Below are 20,145 nucleotides of genomic sequence, written 5' to 3'. Positions count from 1 at the left end.
ACATGAAACGCTATGACTCGGGAATAACATTTTATTGAGCGGTTTTTATATCTGTTTCAATGATGTTGTCTAGCATCAGTGTCGAAAAAATAAAGATGTTTTCACCAATACAAACTAAACCATTGCGGATAATTGAAAAATGAAAAGTTAACTTTCAGAGCACTAGCTCGAGTTTTACGACGTTTTCCACTATACATTGCGACGGCAGATGAAAATTTAATATTTGGTGAGTAATCGATTAGATTTTGTTTGATATTACTTGGTGGGAAGTGTGTGCAAACGAAGAATTTTCTTCACACTGTTTCGCAAAATTATTGATTTTCGGGCGCGAGGTGAGGGAGGAAGATGAAAGAAATGAGCGCCATTGTGGCTAGCTTCCACCTTCACCTTAATGTCATTGTGTTATACAACAATGAGAATCAGGATAAGCTTTGTGTGTTATTGTTTGAAAATTGAATCATATGTTTTTCTTGTGAAGGCATTCGAAAAAATCATTAGTATCTCTGAGGCTTCCTTGCAACGCAAGGCAACCAGATCCAAACAGGCGTCCATCATAACATACGCAGCCTACACTGATGCAGCGACGAAGAAAGTTAATATTACATCACAAGAATGATCTTCATGAGAAAACGTTCCTTGAACTCTCGGTCACAACCATTAATGTAAGGAGAATGTTGCAACGGGGCTGATCCACGTGTAAACAGATACAAAATGTGTGGCTTGAAGCGACACACACACACACACACATATCCATATACACATCTCACCATTTAAAATTCTTTTAAAAAGTGTGTTGGTTAGTTGTCATCCTCCGCGGAGACTATTTTGCAATTGGTATGTTCAACATGAGAGATCAATTCCCACATAGCATTACAGTAAGTATGTGTGGCATCCTGATATGTATTGTTTCTTTATGTACCGTAATCTCCGATATGAAAAACTCTTCTTGAGCCTACCGCCAAAGAGTTATTTCCAGAGTTTCGTCACGTTTGTAGCGGTGGTAATTACAGAGAACGCGTTGAAGTAGGCCACCTTTTTGTATAGTCCATCCCAGCGAACGAACCTTGAAACGGCGACCAATGGGTGCTTGAACGATTATTGCACGTACTCTTCCCAACTCTTCCTCGGTAGGTTCGATAATTTCGTTGTTGCCAGGCCATAACTCTTCGGAAAGCTGCAGAAAATCTTGTCCCTGGAACCAACGACTAACAGAACTAATATTCGGCAATCTGGATGTAACCTTCCTACACTCGCCACATTTTCAACGGTGATACCTTTGACTTCGCAGGGGTGACGGCAGGTCCATCTGGAGTTTCGATTCGGAAATACACGGCACAAGCGTTTGCAAATTTGCTTGCGTCAACGTAGGCGTGTACTTGCAGCGATGAATAGCTTTCTACAATGGCGTCGGAAAAATAACACCGCGGAATGCGGAGAATGTTGGGCTTAGGTATGAGTTCAATCCACATTCTCCACTGCATCCACAGTTTATCGTTGATACAATCATCCTATCCAATGCCAGCTGCCCATGCATAAGTACCCTGCCATGTATCAAAAAGTGAGCAACAAGCCCTATTGGGTCAAACAAGCTCATTACTGTCCACAAAATTTCTCGCTTCATTGGAATGTGCGACTCATCCAAGATGTATTTGAGATTATCTGGTAGATTTATGGTGTAAGTGATATTGTCGCTGCTGGTTATCCACTTCATCCCTAGCACATACTCGATTCGTTCTCTCTTTTCGGTCCAAATATCCTTATCAGAATCCGCGGACTCAGCTCCTATTAGTGCTGCAATACTCGTATCGTTCGAGAGGAAATTTCGAATCCTTCATTCAAGTGGATCCTTTTCACCACCTCACATCCTATCCTCGCTGCTTTTTCTTCCGAACTGAAACTATCGAAATAGTCGTCCACGTAGTGGTGATGAACTATAGCTGCTACTGCGCGAGAACATTCAGCTTCGAACTCTCTGGTACTTACCTGGCGTACACGATTGTATCTTGATTTGGGCGATCTCTAAACAAGAACCTCTGACACCGACGTATGAAGATTCTATGGAACATTTCCTTTATGTCACCGATCAACGCAAATCGATATAGGCGAAATTTACTCATAACCGTCGGTAGAGATGTCAAGTAATCATGACCTTTTAGTAAAGTGGAGTTGAGGGAAACGCCATCGACCCTAGTAACTGTATTCCAAATCAACCTCAGCTTATTGGGCTTCTTCGGATAGATGACGGTGCCCAAGCCAGATATCAGCATTGGTCAGGATTTATTGTTGACAACTTATGCTCATGCCTTATGCGAGTACCCTTTTTCTTCGTATTCACGAATCAGCTGTCGAACCCGTTCGTAAATGTCAGGATATTTACTGAACCGCTTCTAGGGAGAACGCAGCCGCTTATAGGCCATACCATAATTATAATTTCGCACTTCATCCCAACGCCAGAGCAGGCTCGATTCGAATCCACCTTCGATTCTCCGAGTAGTTGACTCCAAAACCATTCTCGCCCGCTAGTCTTCCTCGGACTCCAGCAGAGGGGAGGGCGGTGTTACTCCAGCGTAATGTAATCGCGTACAAGTTGTTTCAATTCTTGCTCTGGATCGGTCCATCCTCCAACATGAACCCACAAATAGCCATCGATAGAGGTTTTGTTTTAAACACTCCAACCAATACGGTTCTTGGTGGCGATGGGATCCTTCCATCCGCTTTCTCGAATTTCAATGGAATAGTGAGTTCCAGATTGTCAACATCAATCAAGATTTTAATTTTAAAATTTTGCAGCGGTTATCCACGTTGGTGCGAATACCAGATAGCTCTTGGTAATTTAACGTTTGCGAGGGTAATAGAAGTCCAACAACAGTACGCGCATCTACTAGCTTGAATTGCTTTTACATCCTGACTCTAGAAATTTCAGTGTTGACTCCGTATGATTTCGGTTCACTTCGCTTAATATTTCCAGTCTACTGTAAGCTCAGTGACTCGTATAACTACTGGCTAGCTCAGAGGTGAAAGTTAACCTCAGGGTCTGCTTTCAACCAAGAACGAAACGGAAGAATGTAGTACCAACATATTGAAAGGAATCGTATTTAAAACGAAGAGAATAATATGTATATTTTATTTTAATTTTTGACGTAGGACTACGTCTAACCGGAAGATATAGGGGGTGAAATGGAAATCTAGGCACTGAACAAGTAGGAAAAAATGCAAGATTTGGAACGCTTATAACTCGAGCATTTCTCAATAGATCGCAAAGGTTTTTGCATCAATTGATAGGAAATATATCTACGCATCTATCATAACGAATAACATTTCATTTTTCTTGAGATAAATAATTGAATAATTGTCAAATATCAAGCATTGTCAAAATGCACTATGTGCCCATTTTTGATTGGTTCATTTTGTGCTCCTCAAATCGTACCGACCAAAACGGGCAACCAGAGCAGCAGCGAAATAGAATGAAGCACGATTGGAAAGGAAAAAGAAAAAATGAACGAAACATTGGTCGCAGTCTCACACATGCGTAATTCTCGAGCCAGCCAGTCAGCTTAAAAATCCCCGCTCCGCTGCCGTAACGATCATTCTTTGTGTGGACACCGACTGGACAACATCGTTGCTGGACGAGCTGGACGGCGAGGGATCGAGTGCCTTTCTCAAGGCAAGAGGGCGGAGGTGGTAGCGCTGGAGTAGAGTAGAGTAGAGTTTTCAAAGGGCCTTTCTCAAGGCTAGAGACGAATGAACTGCAAAAGTTTAAAGTCTCTATAATACAATACCTTCCTTCCTTCCGTAACGATCATTCTCATTCAAACCGTACACCACATCGGTTCGCATCACAACACATCAACAAACCAACCCAAGCAGCTATGTCTGGACATGGTAAAGGAGGAAAAGTGAAGGGAAAGGCAAAATCCCGCTCGAACCGTGTTGATCTGGAGTTCCCCGCAAGGGTAGCTAGGCCGAGCGCGTTAGTACCAGTGCACCAGTCCACCTAGCCGGCGTTATATAGTTTCGGCCGCCGAAGTGATCGAGTTAGCTGGCAAAGCTGCTCGCGACGATAAGAAAACCCGCATTCGGAACAGAACACATTCGGTTCGGTGGACATCAAGACAACAGGCAGTTGCAGCGAGTGGCGAGTGGCAAACGCAATCGCAAAACGGCATCAGGTAGCAGAAGAAAAAAGTTTGTTCTTTATACAGATTGCTTTGGTGGCAAATCCAGAACAAGGCGGCATCGAGGGCGTTCGAAATGGTTTTTTTTCAAAACCACGAGTACTAAGTTTTCTAAATTGGAACCATTCCATAAAACAAGGCGCTTTTCAGGGCCATTAAACCTTCCAAAAAAGAGTTTAGGAAATACAGTTCAATGCTTTCTAAAACATTATCCAAAATAATAATAAAACACAAATTGATTTTTTCATAATTTGTTTGCCAGGATATAATGAGTATGTGAATTTGGCAGTTGTTCTGAGCTTATTGATTTTCACCAATTCTTAAATTGCGCTAGAGTATAAAACACGCGGACCCCAAAAAAATATCTTATTTTCTTTCAAACCGTAAACCCGTGTGGTTGTACGGCATCGGCATCGTGGACGTAACAAAGGAGGACAAGTTAAGGGAAAGGCAAAGTCTCACTCGAACCGTGCAGGTCTCCAGTTCCCTGTTGGCCGCATTCACTGATTGCTCTGCAAGGGTAACTAGGCCGAACGGATTGGTGCCGGAGCACCAGTATACCTAACAGCGATTATAGAGTTTCGGCCGTCGGAGTGCTCGAGTTGGCTTGCAAAGCTGCTCACGACAATCAGAAAACACGCATCAAGAACAGAGCAGCTTCGGTTCGGCAAGGCAACAATTAGTTTCAGTGAGTGGCAAAGTCGCATTAAATGTAATTTACTGAACAATATGTCACAAGCTGGATGGGAAGAAATTTTCCAACTGTGAAAGCTATGGCGAGTGGCAAACGCAATAGCTAAACAGGAAGGTTTAACCGAACAAGATGGGAATATCGAGTGATAACAAAAACACAACACCAAAGGTTCTTTTCAGAACCATCAACATATTCATAAAGAGTAAACAGTAAACTAATCCATTTTTCAGGTAGATAGGTAGGTATTCACGTAGGAGAAGAAAATAAAACAATATATTTAAAATATATATTTAACAAAAGCTGTCCCCTTTGTATAGTCCTACGTCACTCCGGTTATGTCCCCGACAATACCCACCCGTCTTTTTTCAGGTTAGTAGTTAGTCAATCGATGCGGCCGAGTAGGAACCAGGTAAGTATGGCGAAGGTTTGTAGAGAGAGGGGTTGTTTGGGGTTTTCTTTACTCATACACGATGCCCGCACACAGGGGTCGGTCCCATCGGCCCAAGTACGATGAACGGGGGCCAGGCTCTACCAGACCTCACCGTACTGGCCTCTAAAACGTTCAACCGACTCACCTGTGTGCGTGTGGAGCAGCATTAACGATGGGGGCTCGCTGATCACCGGCACATTTTCCAGAAACCTTCTCCGTTGGTATTCCAGCGAGGAGGGTGGATGTCGCCCGTAATGGACGGTTCCCGGGAGCCCTTATTTTCTCTCGCACTTCACTTCTATATTTTCTCTGTTACACTAACTTTTTCTCGAATCTATCTCGATTCGATTCCTTCGACGGTCCGTGCGCTAAGAAGGAGTCGAGTTTCTTCAACCTTCCTTTACAGCTCTTCTATTCATTCCTTTCTCTCGCTCTCTCTCTCTCTCTCTCTCTCTCTCTCTCTCTCTCTCTCTTTCTCTCTCATCTATCCTGCAGATATCCCTTCCGTTGTAGTCATTTGGGACCGTAAATTTCATAACCAGTTCCATGGCTGTAGTTGTTAATTCGTTCATGTTAGATTTTGACATCTGTCATTTAACTTTTTTTTGACTGCATGCTGTGCCTCAACATAGGTAGGTAAATTTAAGAATCTTGTTAGTGTTGGTAAGTATTTTTTTTATATTTTATACTTATTTTTCATTTGTATCTTATTAAAATTTGAAAAGTGCTATTTTGTTCCGGTTTATATTTTTAAACCGTAACACTCGGAAGTTCCACTTAATTCAAGCTTTTTGGCCACCGCATCCTCAAGCAGTGTAATTTGTTTCGTATTTTTGTTTCCGTACAGCGTGACTGGAATAATCCTGAATTAGTCCAATCCTTGAATGTCTGATCTACATAAACCATTCTGATTCACATCTTTCATCCTCTCGTCGATGTTCATCGTTTTAAACATGAAACAATCTGCTACCCAATGTCGTTCAACTTTATCGCACAAGGTTTCTTGGGATTCCGCAGTCCGGAAGCACCGCTGTTCGATTCTTTCTTCACGTATGACGTCTCCGAATCAGTGTTGCTACATGTATAGAGTTATCTGGAAAGGTACAGATTTCTCTCGTTTTTTCTGGTACAGATTACAGTTTTTTTTCAAAAAGCACGAGGGCGGTCCGATAAGTACTTAGCCTCATCGCCCGATGGTGTCAGTACCGCAAAAGAGATTACTTATGGTGTAGTACATTCTCGTAAACGGCTACTGTCAAAATTTTAGCTGAATCGGACTGGTAGTTTTGTTTTAACCGTGTGGGGATGCGGGCGTGTCCGCGGATTTTAGAAAAATGGAAAAATGGAAATTTGGTCAAATTGGTCGAAATGCACTACGAACTGCTACCCCATCCACCGTATTCTCAAGATTTGGCCCCGTGCGACTTTTTTTGTTTCCAAACTTGAAAAAATCACCCACCGGGCAGAAATTTGAGTCGAATGGGGAGGTCATCGCCGCCACGGAGGCCTACTTTGCAGATCTCGAGAAAACGTATTTTTCAGATGGATTAAAGAAGTTGGACCATCGCTGGGTCAAGTGTATCGCCACTTTTCCAAAATTTATGTTTTTTGTAGGCTAAGCACTTATCGGACTGCCCTCGTATAGATGGGTACAGATATTCTGGAGTGCAAATAACACAAATAACAAAAAACAATTTGTAACACTGTTTTAGTCTTGCTCAGTGCTATCATATCTTCTGTTGTCTGGCTCCGTTTCAAAGTATCTAATGGCTCTCACAGAAATCGTCAATACCTATGCTGTTTAATTTGGAAATATCAAATAACTGGCAAGAATATTTATGCTGGGATGGCAGGAGAAGCGATTCTAACAATTGGTGGTGGATGACTTAAAATTTTCAAGAATGACTTGTTGTTGACGTAGGACTACGTCTTTCATTTATGTACCGGAGTGTAAGTTCAAAGTTTCGAAAACGAGAGAGTTACGCTGGAGTGCAAGGTTTTGAACGTTAATGCCTCTTTACCGACTGAATGGAGTGGTATAATAATTAGTTCATTCGAACGATAAAACATCAAAGAGTTATATGATTGTTTGTTATATTGCTAAATTGCTTTGAAAATAGGCTATTGAAATCATTAAAAATCTAGCTCATTGATGATGATTGCTTTCGTGGTGACCGGAATGCGTTCCTGAACACGGACGAAAAATCAAGGCACCTGGAGAAATCATCATCGCGAATACATGCAGGCTATGATTTCTTTTACTCGCTTGCAAATGCGCTCGAGCCGCTGGTTTTTGGCCGCCAACTTCACACAAGTCGAGGTAACTACAACGGCGGATAAACAACTAGCAGCTGATAAATACCTAATAGTGCAATTATGGCAGCTGTACTAGATCTGGAAGCTGTGGATAGACGGGAGAATATGGAAAACCATCCGTTGGTCAAAGGAGGCGGTAAGAAGCTACTTTATTATAGGAGAAATAGTAGTCGATTCTGTTAATAGGCCGAGTGTTGTGGAAACATGGACATGGATAAGTTTAGAAGTTAATTTTCTAATTTTTAAGATGGTTTTCGATTAACAATGAATGTAGAAAAGCAAGACAAATTAGCGTGAATTGTGATTAACAAACGAAAAAAATATATATACATATTTCTATGTGAATAACAACTGAAACTGAATGATATTAAGGATATGCTAATCGTTCAATAATATTAATCTGGCGAGGGCTAATCAATGAATGGAATTATTAAATATAGGAAACATGATACTACCTAAAGACAAGCTACAGGATAACAAGATAACAAGTCTTGAGAAACATGAATCAAAGAAGGGAAATTATTAGTTGAAAGTATTTCTTCAATTCTGTAAAAACTGCTTATTTTGTTTGGAAAAAACTTTCCTGTCTCCCATACTTTAAAAGTATGAACAGGGCAATCTGGGGAAATGGACTTATCGAGATTTAAACAGGTGTGATTTCAAATTTAATAAACACACTTCGAAGTGGAATTTAAAAAAAAAATAAAAGATTGAGCCATATATGTCTACAGCCAATTTAACAAAAATGTGTCCATCAATCGCAATCATAGCTTTTGAATGTACCGAAGGGCTGGAAAACCAGGAATTCTTTCCTGTAACGGCATGTATGTCCCAATACATACTTAAAAGTTCATGAGTAACTAAAATGTGGGTTAAAATATATATCAAACATATGAATGAAACGAAATAGCGCTATAAATGCGAAGAAAATTAATGGAAGAGGTATACACACCCTTCAAATATATGATGAATGAATTAAAAGAGTAAATAGGGGAGTATTAATAAACGTATTATACGAAGAAATTTGAAAAGAAAAGAAAACAATTTTTATTGTAGCTGTAAAAGCACAAGTGTTTATCGATAAGGCGTTTTGGAAAATTTTATGGAGATATGATAATTTTATTTTTCATTTGGAATTGCGGAATTTCAGAATTGAGGGAGTTGAGATAAATAAGTACAGATATCATAGCAAATGAAGAACACATAAAAATTGAAATAATATACAATCAGTTATATACAAAAATAACCTCACAGACCAATTTTAGAGGAAACTCTTCTAGTTTCCCCTAAAACTCATTGAGTAGGGGGAGATACAGTGACCCTCTCCCACGAATAGAACATCTCAGATAATTTCAATATGAATAAGTATTTACAATAAGAAAGATTCCTACTGTAGATAGGGGAGAATCCAACCAAGGATTTTCCAACAGGAACGATGGAATTTTCCATACTGTGCAAGTTGAAAATTCCCTACACATAGCAGGTAGCCAGTAAGTTAGTTCTAACGTTTTTAGAGTTCTGTACATCCTCACAGAGGATCGAGGATTAGAGAGAAAAAATAAATCAGTTGATAGTTGAACATCGAGAAGAACAGTTGTTTCTCTCGATAGAACAAAAAAGAAAAGTGCCCCAGACCGCTCGGGCGTTACACGAGCAAAGGAAGATTTGCGCATTCGGTTCCCGTGATGCAATCGTATACAAGTGCATCAGTTTCTGTTTTACTTTCGCATGGAATGGTCATAACGATTGTTTGTTTGTAATTGCGGTTGAGCGAAGGAAGATTGACGCATTCGGTTTCAGTGATCAAGAGCACTCGTTTCTATGCTGCTTCCGCATAGAGTGGTCATGTAAACTCTCGTGTATTATTCTCACGAGAACAAAATATAATTTTGTATCAATCTTCATCAGTTGCTTTTGCAAAATCACGCAAACCCAACGGTTCTTTTCAGGACTATCAAAAATTTCGAAACTGTTGAATTTCATGTTAATAACAATTTCATACTCATCCATTCACACACTAACAAGGAAAACTTTCAGCAATCTTTAGAAATAATAATTCACTCATTCATTGAGAATTTATTCATATATTTCAAACAAATGATTACAGAGCCAGTGGTAATCCTACGTCTATCTTACGTTATATCACAGATATAACCTACTTCTAGTTTTTTGGGGAGATAATAGTTTTTTTTGTGGAGATGAGTAAGAGATTCTATTTTAATGGATGGCCATCTAGATTACAGCAATGTTGAATTCCAGAAACTTTTCCAATCTAATATTGGAATTGTTTCTGTGTTTCTAAAATGGGACTTCACAAGAGCAGGAGATAGAAGTTTGTTACCTCAAAAAGAATTTGCTCCGGAAGCAAATATGCGCAATGCGGATGCCAAAAAAGAATTGTCCGACGGCTCATTCCTCGGTAAGCGATGTTTATACTTTTATGATACTAACCACAACGAAACTAAGCTTCGAAATCCGGTCAGCATGGACACGATGAAGCCAAACTCAGGATCTGAACATTTGTTCAAACAGTGAGGCAGCGCAAAACTTTTGACGTAGGACTACGTCTAACCGGAAGATATAGGGGGTGAAATGGAAATCTAGGCACTGAACAACTAGGAAAAAATGCAAGATTTGGAACGCTTATAACTCTAGCATTTCTCGATAGATCGCAAAGGTTTTTGCATCAATTGATAGGAAATATATCTACGCATCTATCATAACGAATAACATTTCATTTTTCATGAGATAAATAATTGAATAATTGTGAAATATCAAGCATTGTCAAAATGCACTATGTGCCCATTTTTGATTGGTCCATTTTGTGCTCCTCAAATCGTACCGACCAAAACGGGCAACCAGAGCAGCAGCGAAATAGAATGAAGCACGATTGGAAAGGAAAAAGAAAAAAATGAACGAAACATTGGTCGCAGTCTCACACACGCGTAATTCTCGAGCCAGCCAGTCAGCTTAAAAATCCCCGCTCCGCTGCCGTAACGATCATTCTCATTCAAACCGTACACCACATCGGTTCGCATCACAACACATTAACAAACCAACCCAAGCAGCCATGTCTGGACATGGTAAAGAAGGAAAAGTAAAGGGAAAGGCAAAATCCCGCTCGAACCGTGTTGATCTGGAGTTCCCCGCAAGGGTAGCTAGGACGAGCGCGTTAGTACCAGTGCACCAATCCACCTAGCCGCGTTATATAGTTTCGGCCGCCGAAGTGATCGAGTTAGCTGGCAAAGCTGCTCGCGACGATAAGAAAACCCGCATTCGGAACAGAACACATTCGGTTCGGTGGACATCATGACAACAACAGGCAGTTGCAACGAGTGGCGAGTGGCAAACGCAATCGCAAAACGGCAGCTGGTAGCAGAAGAAAAAAGTTTGATCTTTATACAAACTGCTTTGGTGGCAAATCCAGAACAAGGCGGCATCGAGGGCGTTCGAAATGGCTTTTTTCAAAACCACGAGTACTAAGTTTTCTAAATTGGAACCATTCCATAAAGCAAGGCGCTTTTCAGGGCCATTAAACCTTCCAAGAAAGAGTTTAGGAAATACAGTTCAATGCTTTCTAAAACATTATCCAAAATAATAATAAAACACAAATTGATTTTTTCATAATTTGTTTGCCAGGATATGATGAGTATGTGAATTTGGCAGTTGTTCTGAGCTTATTGATAGTTGGGGACTTTCCTGATTATACAATTTTCATCAATTCTTAAATTGTTTCCAGATTGAAAGTACAGTAATTTACAATTAGTTCGACATTTAGCTAATTGGACGGACATGTAATGCGACTTATTTAGTTGGACATTTTTGTAAACATAGAGATCCAAATTATGACCCCACATTGAGAGTCGACACTGTACCACTGTCATCGCAAATGTTCAATTACAGGTTAAAATCGCCTCCAATGCGACACTGAGTGGCGCTTCGGCACGTCGCATTGAATGTAATTTACTGTACAACATGTCACAAAGCTGGATAGGAAGAAATTTTCCAACTGTGAAAGCTGTGGCGAGTGGCAACAAATCGCTAAACAGGAAGGTTTAGCCGAACAAAATGGGGATATCGAGTGATAACAAAACAATAAACTCTTTAGATTGAAGATAATTTTGTGATCCTGAAAAGGACCCTTTTTAGCCTGCATGTGAATCCAACGAGCGAACAAATCGTAATGAATGTATTTTTTTGCCATCGCTCCCTTTTAACGCTCATTCGTTCGTCTCGTTGGACTCGCCCCTCTGGCTGAGTCTGCCGATTTGTCTCTATCCTGTGAGTGTGTACCGCTAGAGTATAAAGCGCGCGGATCCAAAAAAAATATCTCATTTTCTTTCAAACCGTAAACCAGTGTGGTTGTACGGCATCGGCATCGTGGACGTAACAAAGGAGGACAAGTTAAGGGAAAGGCAAAGTCTCACTCGAACCGTGCAAGTCTCCAGTTCCCTGTTGGTCGCATTCACTGATTGCTCCGCAAGGGTAACTAGGCCGAACGGATTGGTGCCGGAGCACCAGTATACCTAACAGCGATTATAGAGTTTCGGCCGTCGGAGTGCTTGAGTTGGCTTTCAAAGCTGCTCACGACAATCAGAAAACCCGCATCAAGAACAGAGCAGCTTCGGTTCGGCGCTCATCAAGGCAACAATTAGTTTCAGTGAGTGGCAAAGTGTTTCTCCGGCACGTCGCATTAAATGTAATTTACTGAACAACATGTCACAAGCTGAATGGGAAGAAATTTTCCAACTGTGAAAGCTGTGGCGAGTGGCAAACGCAATAGCTAAACAGGAAGGTTTAGCCGAACAAGATGGGAATATCGAGTGATAACAAAAACACAACACCAAAGGTTCTTTTCAGAACCCCCAACATTTTCATAAAGCGTAAACAGTAAACTAATCCATTTTTCAGGTAGATAGGTAGGTATTCACGTAGGAGAAGAAAATAAAACAATATATTTAAAATATATATTTAACAAAAGCTGTCTCCTTTGTATAGTCCTACGTCACTCCGGTTATGTCCCCGACATTACCCACCCGTCTTTTTCTTTTTTCAACTGATAGTGTGCAGTTGAAACCTAGCAAAGTATGTATAAGCATCATCAAACAAAAGAGCAATTTGAGGTTTTAGTAATATTTTTTCATGCTAATAAAATGAATTTTTCTATCAAACAAGGATTTTACTGGTATAGATTTTCGAAAGTACAGATGAAACAGATTTTTGGGCCTTTCAGTACAGATGAAGATGTGGCAACTCTCAACAACGACGGATTCGACAAATGATCTTGCGGCTCTGAGTTTTCAATATGCTCCACCAAGTTGTCGATCATCAGTCTGAATTCAATTATGCTGTCGAGACCATTGATCCTCGGAGGAGGAAATTTCTCAATACGTTCCATCATTGTTCTATAAGCGTACCAGCCCGTACCGCGTTTCAAGTGTTCGAATAACATGTGTGACGCTAGTGAGACACAGTATTCTGCTATGTACTGTTTCGAAGACTGGGCCTTTTAAGCATCGTTGCAGCCGAATGTGATTCTCGTCCAACGAGAAACCACAAGTGGAAGTCGAGCGCTCAAAGTTACTGATCCATATCGGCAATTCCTCCGTTAATATGCACCTGCAAATATTAAGTAGTATATCTTCCCCCATGACCTGTCTGGCCGCCAGCAGTCAACTCGTTCCTGTCCACAGGAATGGTATTATCATTCATTGAGGGGAGAGTAACGGTATTCTTGGACATCAGTTGGTTATTAGTAATTGGATTTGGGAATACTACTTGAACTGGGTCGATTGCTAACGTGGAGCCTTGATTTGTTCCCTCTATCTGCTTTTCTAGCCAGTCTACAACTTTATTCCTAGAATGAAGTTGTGGAATGTGGAGAAGTTTCACTAACTCCACACCGTCATGAGGAGAGAACGAGTGAACGAAAATGAATGTTCGCAATGAATACTGAGTACATATGTGCATTTGCAATAAGGCAACCTACAAGACCACGTAGATTATCGGCCAATGTCAGGGGCCCCAACTTTCTGCTACAGAGGTATTTCTAAATTTCGATGCATTCTATCCGAAGTGATAAACAATCGAATTGGATGAAGTAATCTACATTATATTATCTAATATAATTATCCTACATCAACAATGCAGTCGTGTCCTGAACACTACCCCCTATAATTTTTTTTTCTCTTGCAAAGATTATGATGTTTCATTACTATCGTATGAAGATTGAAATATAAAATGTTGTGTACGTACCCACTTGAATATTAGCACATACGGCTGCAGCAGGTGTGATGTAATTCCAGTGGCAATCAACAACAAACCGACTGCCATGAGAATGAAAACACCTGTAAATAAATAATAAATAATAAATAAGTTTTGCTATTTTGCTAAGTTGTCGCTTCACCAGTGTTGAAGTTGGAATCGTCTCATAAATACTGAAAAATGGCCGCCCTATTGTCGTCTTTATTTATGACGACAATTCATGTCCTACTGATCCAAAGTGGCTACGGATAATCGAAGTGTTTGAAGAACCGTATGTTGAAGCTATGCAAAGCTCTTTGTTCAGTTATTTGAAAAGTGGTGATTTCGTACCCCGCACAAGCTGATAGAAGAATTGTATAATAAAAAATTTTAGACAATTTTTACAGCTTTTATACACTTCCATAAAAGCATTATTCCGTGTAAATCATATCGTTCCAGGCAGAATAATATTTAAATCGTTGGGATTTGGTAAACTACTGGACTACTACTGGAGCGTACAATCGGTTCGTGTTCGTGGACCATTAGCTTCTTATCTAGTAAACCTAATCCATACCTCCCCGCGTTGCTAGCTATGGTACGAGTAACTATAGTGAAGATAAGGTAACCAGCGCCGATGTGATATTGGTCGTATGCTGACAGGAAAGGGGGCCGCCCTCTCTACGGAGGATGTTGACTATCTGAGGGTCTGTTCATCATGGAGGTTCTGTTCAAAACAACGTCTGTTCTTCATGACAGGGGCGGCTAATCATTATTCTGATGTCAACTATAAACAGAGCCTTGCACAATATCGATACACATGGAGATCACCTCAGCTAACAGAAAAATAAATCGACCTCGTTCTGGTCGATGGTCGGCATTTCATCGAAGCTCATCAAAGCCAGAACCTATCGTGACGCTAACATCGATTTAGATCACTATATGCTGATACTCAAACTACGTTCCAAACCTTCGGTCGTCAATAACATCCGCACCCACCACAATACCACTTACGACGACTGCATAAACCGAACGAACATACGCGCGGCGTCTAAAAACTGTGTTGCCAGGGGCAAATGAACCTAAATAATGCTCCTCCCCTTGATGAATGCTTGAATGCCCTAGAAGAAGCAAATAGCAGCACATCAGATATCTCCATCGGGTATGAACTACGTACACAATGGCACAAATGGTTTAACGACGAGTGCCGAGTGCTTCTGAATGAGAAGGATGCAGCACGCACAGCCATGCTGCAACGACTCGACAAAACGAGAACGATACCGCCTGAAGTGATACACCAAACACATCTTTCGGGAAAAAGAAGTGCCGCATGGAAGAGAAAAAGTCTGAGGAGACGGAGCTCCCAGATCCATTTTCTCCGTCAATCGCCAATAGTAAGCAGATTTGTGGGAAGTTTTAATACCGGATTTATGCTTGGTTGCTGATAGTATATCGTACCTAGATTCGAGGGGAATCATGATTCCTACACCAAGGATGAACAAATCAACGAATTTACTCGCGAATGCATCTAATGAAAGCAGCACATAAGCAGCAGGCTGTTTTCCACGTTTTTTTTCATTTTCTCGTTTCATTCTCCAACAGGTTTTAATGTCATCCGCGTATAATGTTCGTAGACACTCTAGTGAATAAACTAGTGAATGAAATAAAGTTGAAGTGGCATGAAAACCAAGTGTACCAAGATGGCTTTCGTCAATGTTCACGCAGTTTGTTCTGCCAATCAGATAAGATTAAAACCGTCTCAGCAGATTCCCATGCGTTCCAGCTTGGCCACTGCGATTGCGTGGTTCAATTTTTTTTCCTTCTAAGAGAAAGCTCTACCAGGTTATCTGGGACGTTTAACCCAGAGATCCAGTAAAACAAAGTCCTCTACTCGTTGCCTCGTTCCCTCCGGGAACGGGAGGACACGATGCTCCTGCACTTCACCAGTCTCCAACGCTGACTAGCGTTGTTTATACTCTTTTGACGTAGGGCTACGTCATTCATTTCTATTGTATATTCTTCGAAAGTAAGTTATTGAAATCACAAAAATCGGTATAAAAGCGGGTACCAGCTAGAAACATAATTATGATTGCGTTGTTTATGGAGCATATTCTCACTGGTCGACCCTCCACTTCCGCTATAGCTCAGACATGGCTTCTCTAGATCCCTTCCTCCTATAGAACTCGCTGTCCTCCGCCACGCTGATGTCGATGGAGACCATCGTGGATATTACGCAAACTGCTTCCGATGATATGATTTTTATACGTACTCGCGACTCGCATCGCCTCGAGCCGGTACGTACTATTCTTTTTTTCCGCTAAGTTTCTCACACCGCGATCCAGACTGGACTCCTGTAGTAACTGTAGTACTGTAGTAACGATGAGGAGACACTAGCCAAAAGATGCTTCTTACTGCTGGGGCCAGAATTGTTGTGCATGATTCTCGTCAGTGTATTGAATGCCCTCGTTGTCTTCGTACAAGTGTAGTCGACGTGGCTGTTGAAGTTCAGTCAAACATCAATCAGCACCCCCCGTTTGATGTTTCACATTGTTTGCAACTGTTGAAAATTGAAAAGTGGCAAACAAAATAGTGTTTGTCAAACCAAACTTTATTTGTTAAAAAGTTGTAAGGATTCTGAGAGAGCAGAATCGGTGACGTGATTATTAGCACGTCACTTGCTTGGACTATTGTATCCTGTCGCTAGGAACACAATCCACGAGGATAACGAGAAAGTAATCTGTCGGTGATGGTAAGCTGAATCCCACTGTTCTTGATCAATTTCCCTATCCTTTTATTCCCTAAACCAAACTTCACAGGGTTGCCATAATAAAATCTATGTTTTTGGTCTGAAAAAATCTTTTTATCTTAGTTTTACTCAGAAAATGTGTATCAAATTTATTAGTCCAATTTTGAAGCTTAATTTTAGCATTGATTGGCATAGTCATAATTGATTAGACGATGTTGATGGTTGCGTCAGCAGAAATATTGCGCCAGCAGGAAAAAATCTTCGATGAGGTGTGTTAGAAGTTTATTCAGTTATCAGGTCATAATATATTTCTGGTACACACCAACATTTAGTAAATGTAATGAATTAAAAGGTAGCATGATATGGCAACAATTCAAAATCTTGGGAACTGTAAACGCTTGAAAAGTGGACATAAAGTTATTATGAAGCTAATGCTTGAATACAGACATGACAGGAATGTTCATTCCCAATAAATTAACCGGGTATTTTTTATTCAAATTTCTATATTTTGTTCAAACTTTCGTCGTTCAACCATTTGATGATTCTGCAAATAGTTAAAAAAGTATTTTTTCTCGCATTTGTTTCTGCAGCTTCAACACTAACGTAGATATCTTCAGATGCTTTCCAAAATCTCAAAAGTCTGGTTATTTGATGTACAGTCAACTCTCCCTAACTCGATGTTCTGTATCTCAATATGTGCCCTAACTCGATGGGCTTCATGGTGATTCGGGAACAAAGTGTAGGAGATGAGATAAGGATAAGAGAAGAAATTCTTAAATAATTAAAATAGGTATATGTATATGTAAATATAAATCGATTATAAAATCCTTGTGTTTCATCTGCTCATGGTCTATGGTAAAGCTTTGGCTCTGTGTGAAAGTTAATTCATGGACTACGCATACACACGAGCAAGACGTGAGAATATTCCTCCACAAACAAGGAGAGGAAAATAATATAAGAGTGAAAAGAACCAGCGTTGCCAAATGTCTTTTACAATAATCCAGATGCATGAGAAGTATAAATAAGAAAATTGGGAAACATTGGCACCATTGGTCCGAAAGAGTATACGAAAAATGAGCAATTACCGGATATCTCTTTGGCTGATGTGTATCACTAGTTCGATGGAACGTCAGTCTCTAGAGTAAAGTTAAAAGAAACGGTCGCCTAATTTTAACGATTCCAAAACGGAAACACGACAATGGCGCAGTCGGTAGCAGTTTTTTTTATGTGAGTATAAAGTGGCAAATTGAATAGAACGCAAAAGGAAAACTTTGCAATTGCTTGGTTGTGTGACGAAAGATCTTTCTTTCGTCAGCCATATAAGTCGTGGGATGTGAAAAATCCATCAGCCACGCAATTGAAAAGTGATAATGTCGGCCATGTTGAAATCGTGGGACATGTAATTTCACTGAAATCGTGGGACGAAAAATTAATTCGTCGGCCATGAAAGTCGTGGAATAGGTTTCACCTATCAGCCATGCATTAAATAGAATGTCGGCCATGTTGAAAATGTGGGACATGATACAATTGTAATCGTGGGACGAATGAGACTTCGTTGGCCATGGAAGTCGTGGGATAGGTATTACCTATTGGCCATGCAATATGTTATCGTGGGACGAAAATGAATTCGTCGGCCATGGAAGTCGTGGGATAGGTATCTCCTATCGGCCATGCAAATGTAATCGTGGGACGAATAAGATTTCGTTGGCCATGGAAGTCGTGGGATAGGTATTACCTATTGGCCATGCAATATATTATCGTGGGACGAAAATGAATTCGTTGGCCATGGAAGTCGTGGGATAGGTATCTCCTATCGGCCATGCAAATGTAATCGTGGGACGAATAAGATTTCGTTGGCCATGGAAGTCGTGGGATAGGTATTACCTATTGGCCATGCAATATATTATCGTGGGACGAAAATGAATTCGTCGGCCATGGAAGTCGTGGGATAGGTATCTCCTATCGGCCATGCAAATGTAATCGTGGGACGAATAAGATTTCGTTGGCCATAGAAGTCGTGGGATAGGTATCTCCTATTGGCCATGCAATATGTAATCGTGGGACGAAAATGAATTCGTTGGCCATGGAAGTCGTGGGATAGGTATTACCTATTGGCCATGCGATATATTATCGTGGGACGAAAATGAATTCGTCGGCCATGGAAGTCGTGGGATAGGTATCTCCTATCGGTCATGCAAAACGTAATCGTGGGACGTATAAGATTTCGTTGGCCATGAAAGTTGTGGGATAGGTGTTACCTATTGGCCATGCAGTATGTAATCGTGGGACGAAAATGAATTCGTCGGCAATGGAATAGGTAGGTAAGGGATAGGTATCACCTATCGACCATGCGTTAAAATAAATGAAATGAAAATGTCCAGGATTAAAGCGTGGGAGAAAGATTGTTTTTTTGTTATAACGTTCAAAATAATTTCGTTAGAAGAAAAACAAACGTTGGAACTAATTTTGTAATATCCTTCGATTTTTCTAATGGAAAACTGTTGGAGAGTTCGACTAAAATGAGAAAATGGATCGAGACTTCGTTACTTAGTTGGATTCGGTCCCGTCGATGGGAAGTATGAGCAGTGTCAGCTTACGAGTTTGTTCCGAGAGCGATGTGATACTGACGTGATTAGTGGATCACAGTTAGTGTTCAAAATGTTCCAAAGGGTCATATGAACAATGCGAGGGTAAGAGTAGGTAGAAACAGAGAAAATTTACGGCGAAGAACAGAGTAAGGAACAGTTTGTGGTAGAATAGGAACAGTGATATCGTTCGGGAAATAGGGAAGCAAGTGTTCATGTTTCGGAAGGCCGATTTTCTGCTTCCGAATGATCGTAGGAACAGCGGGAACGACCGAAGCATACTATTATCGATGCACCGAAGTGCTTAGAGAAGAACCAATCGAATCTGGTGTTGTCAAGAATGATTATGATTAGAGATTTATATCAGGGCGTAAAAGTTTTTACCCATCTGTGAGTTGGTGGAACGTACGAACGAGAGCATGATGGGTGCACCCAATGTGGTCACGGATGTTGGAAGCAAGGCGGAGCACAGTCTGGTAGCCTGCGTAAGAGGGACATATGATAACGCGCATGCAAGATCACTGAGTAGCTTGCATGAGAGGTTCAAAAGCACGCTTAAAAAGCTGCACGAACACAGTGCGGGGCACATTCTCGTACGCCTGCATGACGGTCTCGTGCTTGCTATACGGTACAGAGGTAAGAATGAACGCATAAATGCTGCATGCAATGCACTCACCAAATGGTGGAACGCAAGGCGAAGCTTTATCGAAAGCCTGCATGCATTTGTTATCCGAGTGATCTGTGTATGATAGCGCATGATGGGCGTAGTTGCTCCGTGTGAGCACATGCACGACACAATGTATACCGGATATAGCAACCAGCGCATGATGAGGCCTCTCTTCTGTGTGAAAAGCATTAAGGGGATATTGGTGATGCTATTCATCATCTTGTCAGACACTTAGGAAGAGATTGCCCTTTGAGGGTAAGAACTTGGAAACAACCTGATACTTTGAGTGGAA

At 40.9% G+C, this 20,145-nt stretch overlaps 1 protein-coding gene across 7 annotated transcripts in view; it reads right to left on the bottom strand.

Annotated features, from left to right (window-relative positions):
• The window catches only part of LOC129780409 (scavenger receptor class B member 1), a 288,806-nt gene that overhangs the window by 237,668 nt on the left and 30,993 nt on the right, over nucleotides 1-20,145 (bottom strand). For 5 of the 7 annotated variants that reach the window (XM_055788666.1, XM_055788665.1, XM_055788667.1 and 2 more), the window contains one exon: nucleotides 13,871-13,962. The exons of 1 other annotated variant lie outside the window; for it this stretch is intronic. In XM_055788666.1, coding sequence (XP_055644641.1) covers nucleotides 13,871-13,962 — 92 coding nt within the window. Of the gene's footprint in view, nucleotides 1-13,870; nucleotides 13,963-20,145 lie in introns of those variants that run through there. One more of the 7 variants, XM_055788670.1, reaches the window with a different exon arrangement.

This window comes from Toxorhynchites rutilus, chromosome 3 (assembly GCF_029784135.1).
Source record: "Toxorhynchites rutilus septentrionalis strain SRP chromosome 3, ASM2978413v1, whole genome shotgun sequence".
In the NCBI taxonomy this organism is placed as follows: Eukaryota; Metazoa; Arthropoda; class Insecta; order Diptera; family Culicidae; genus Toxorhynchites; species Toxorhynchites rutilus.
Note: the sequence above shows the minus strand (reverse complement) of the source record. Positions and strands in the feature narration are given on the sequence as shown.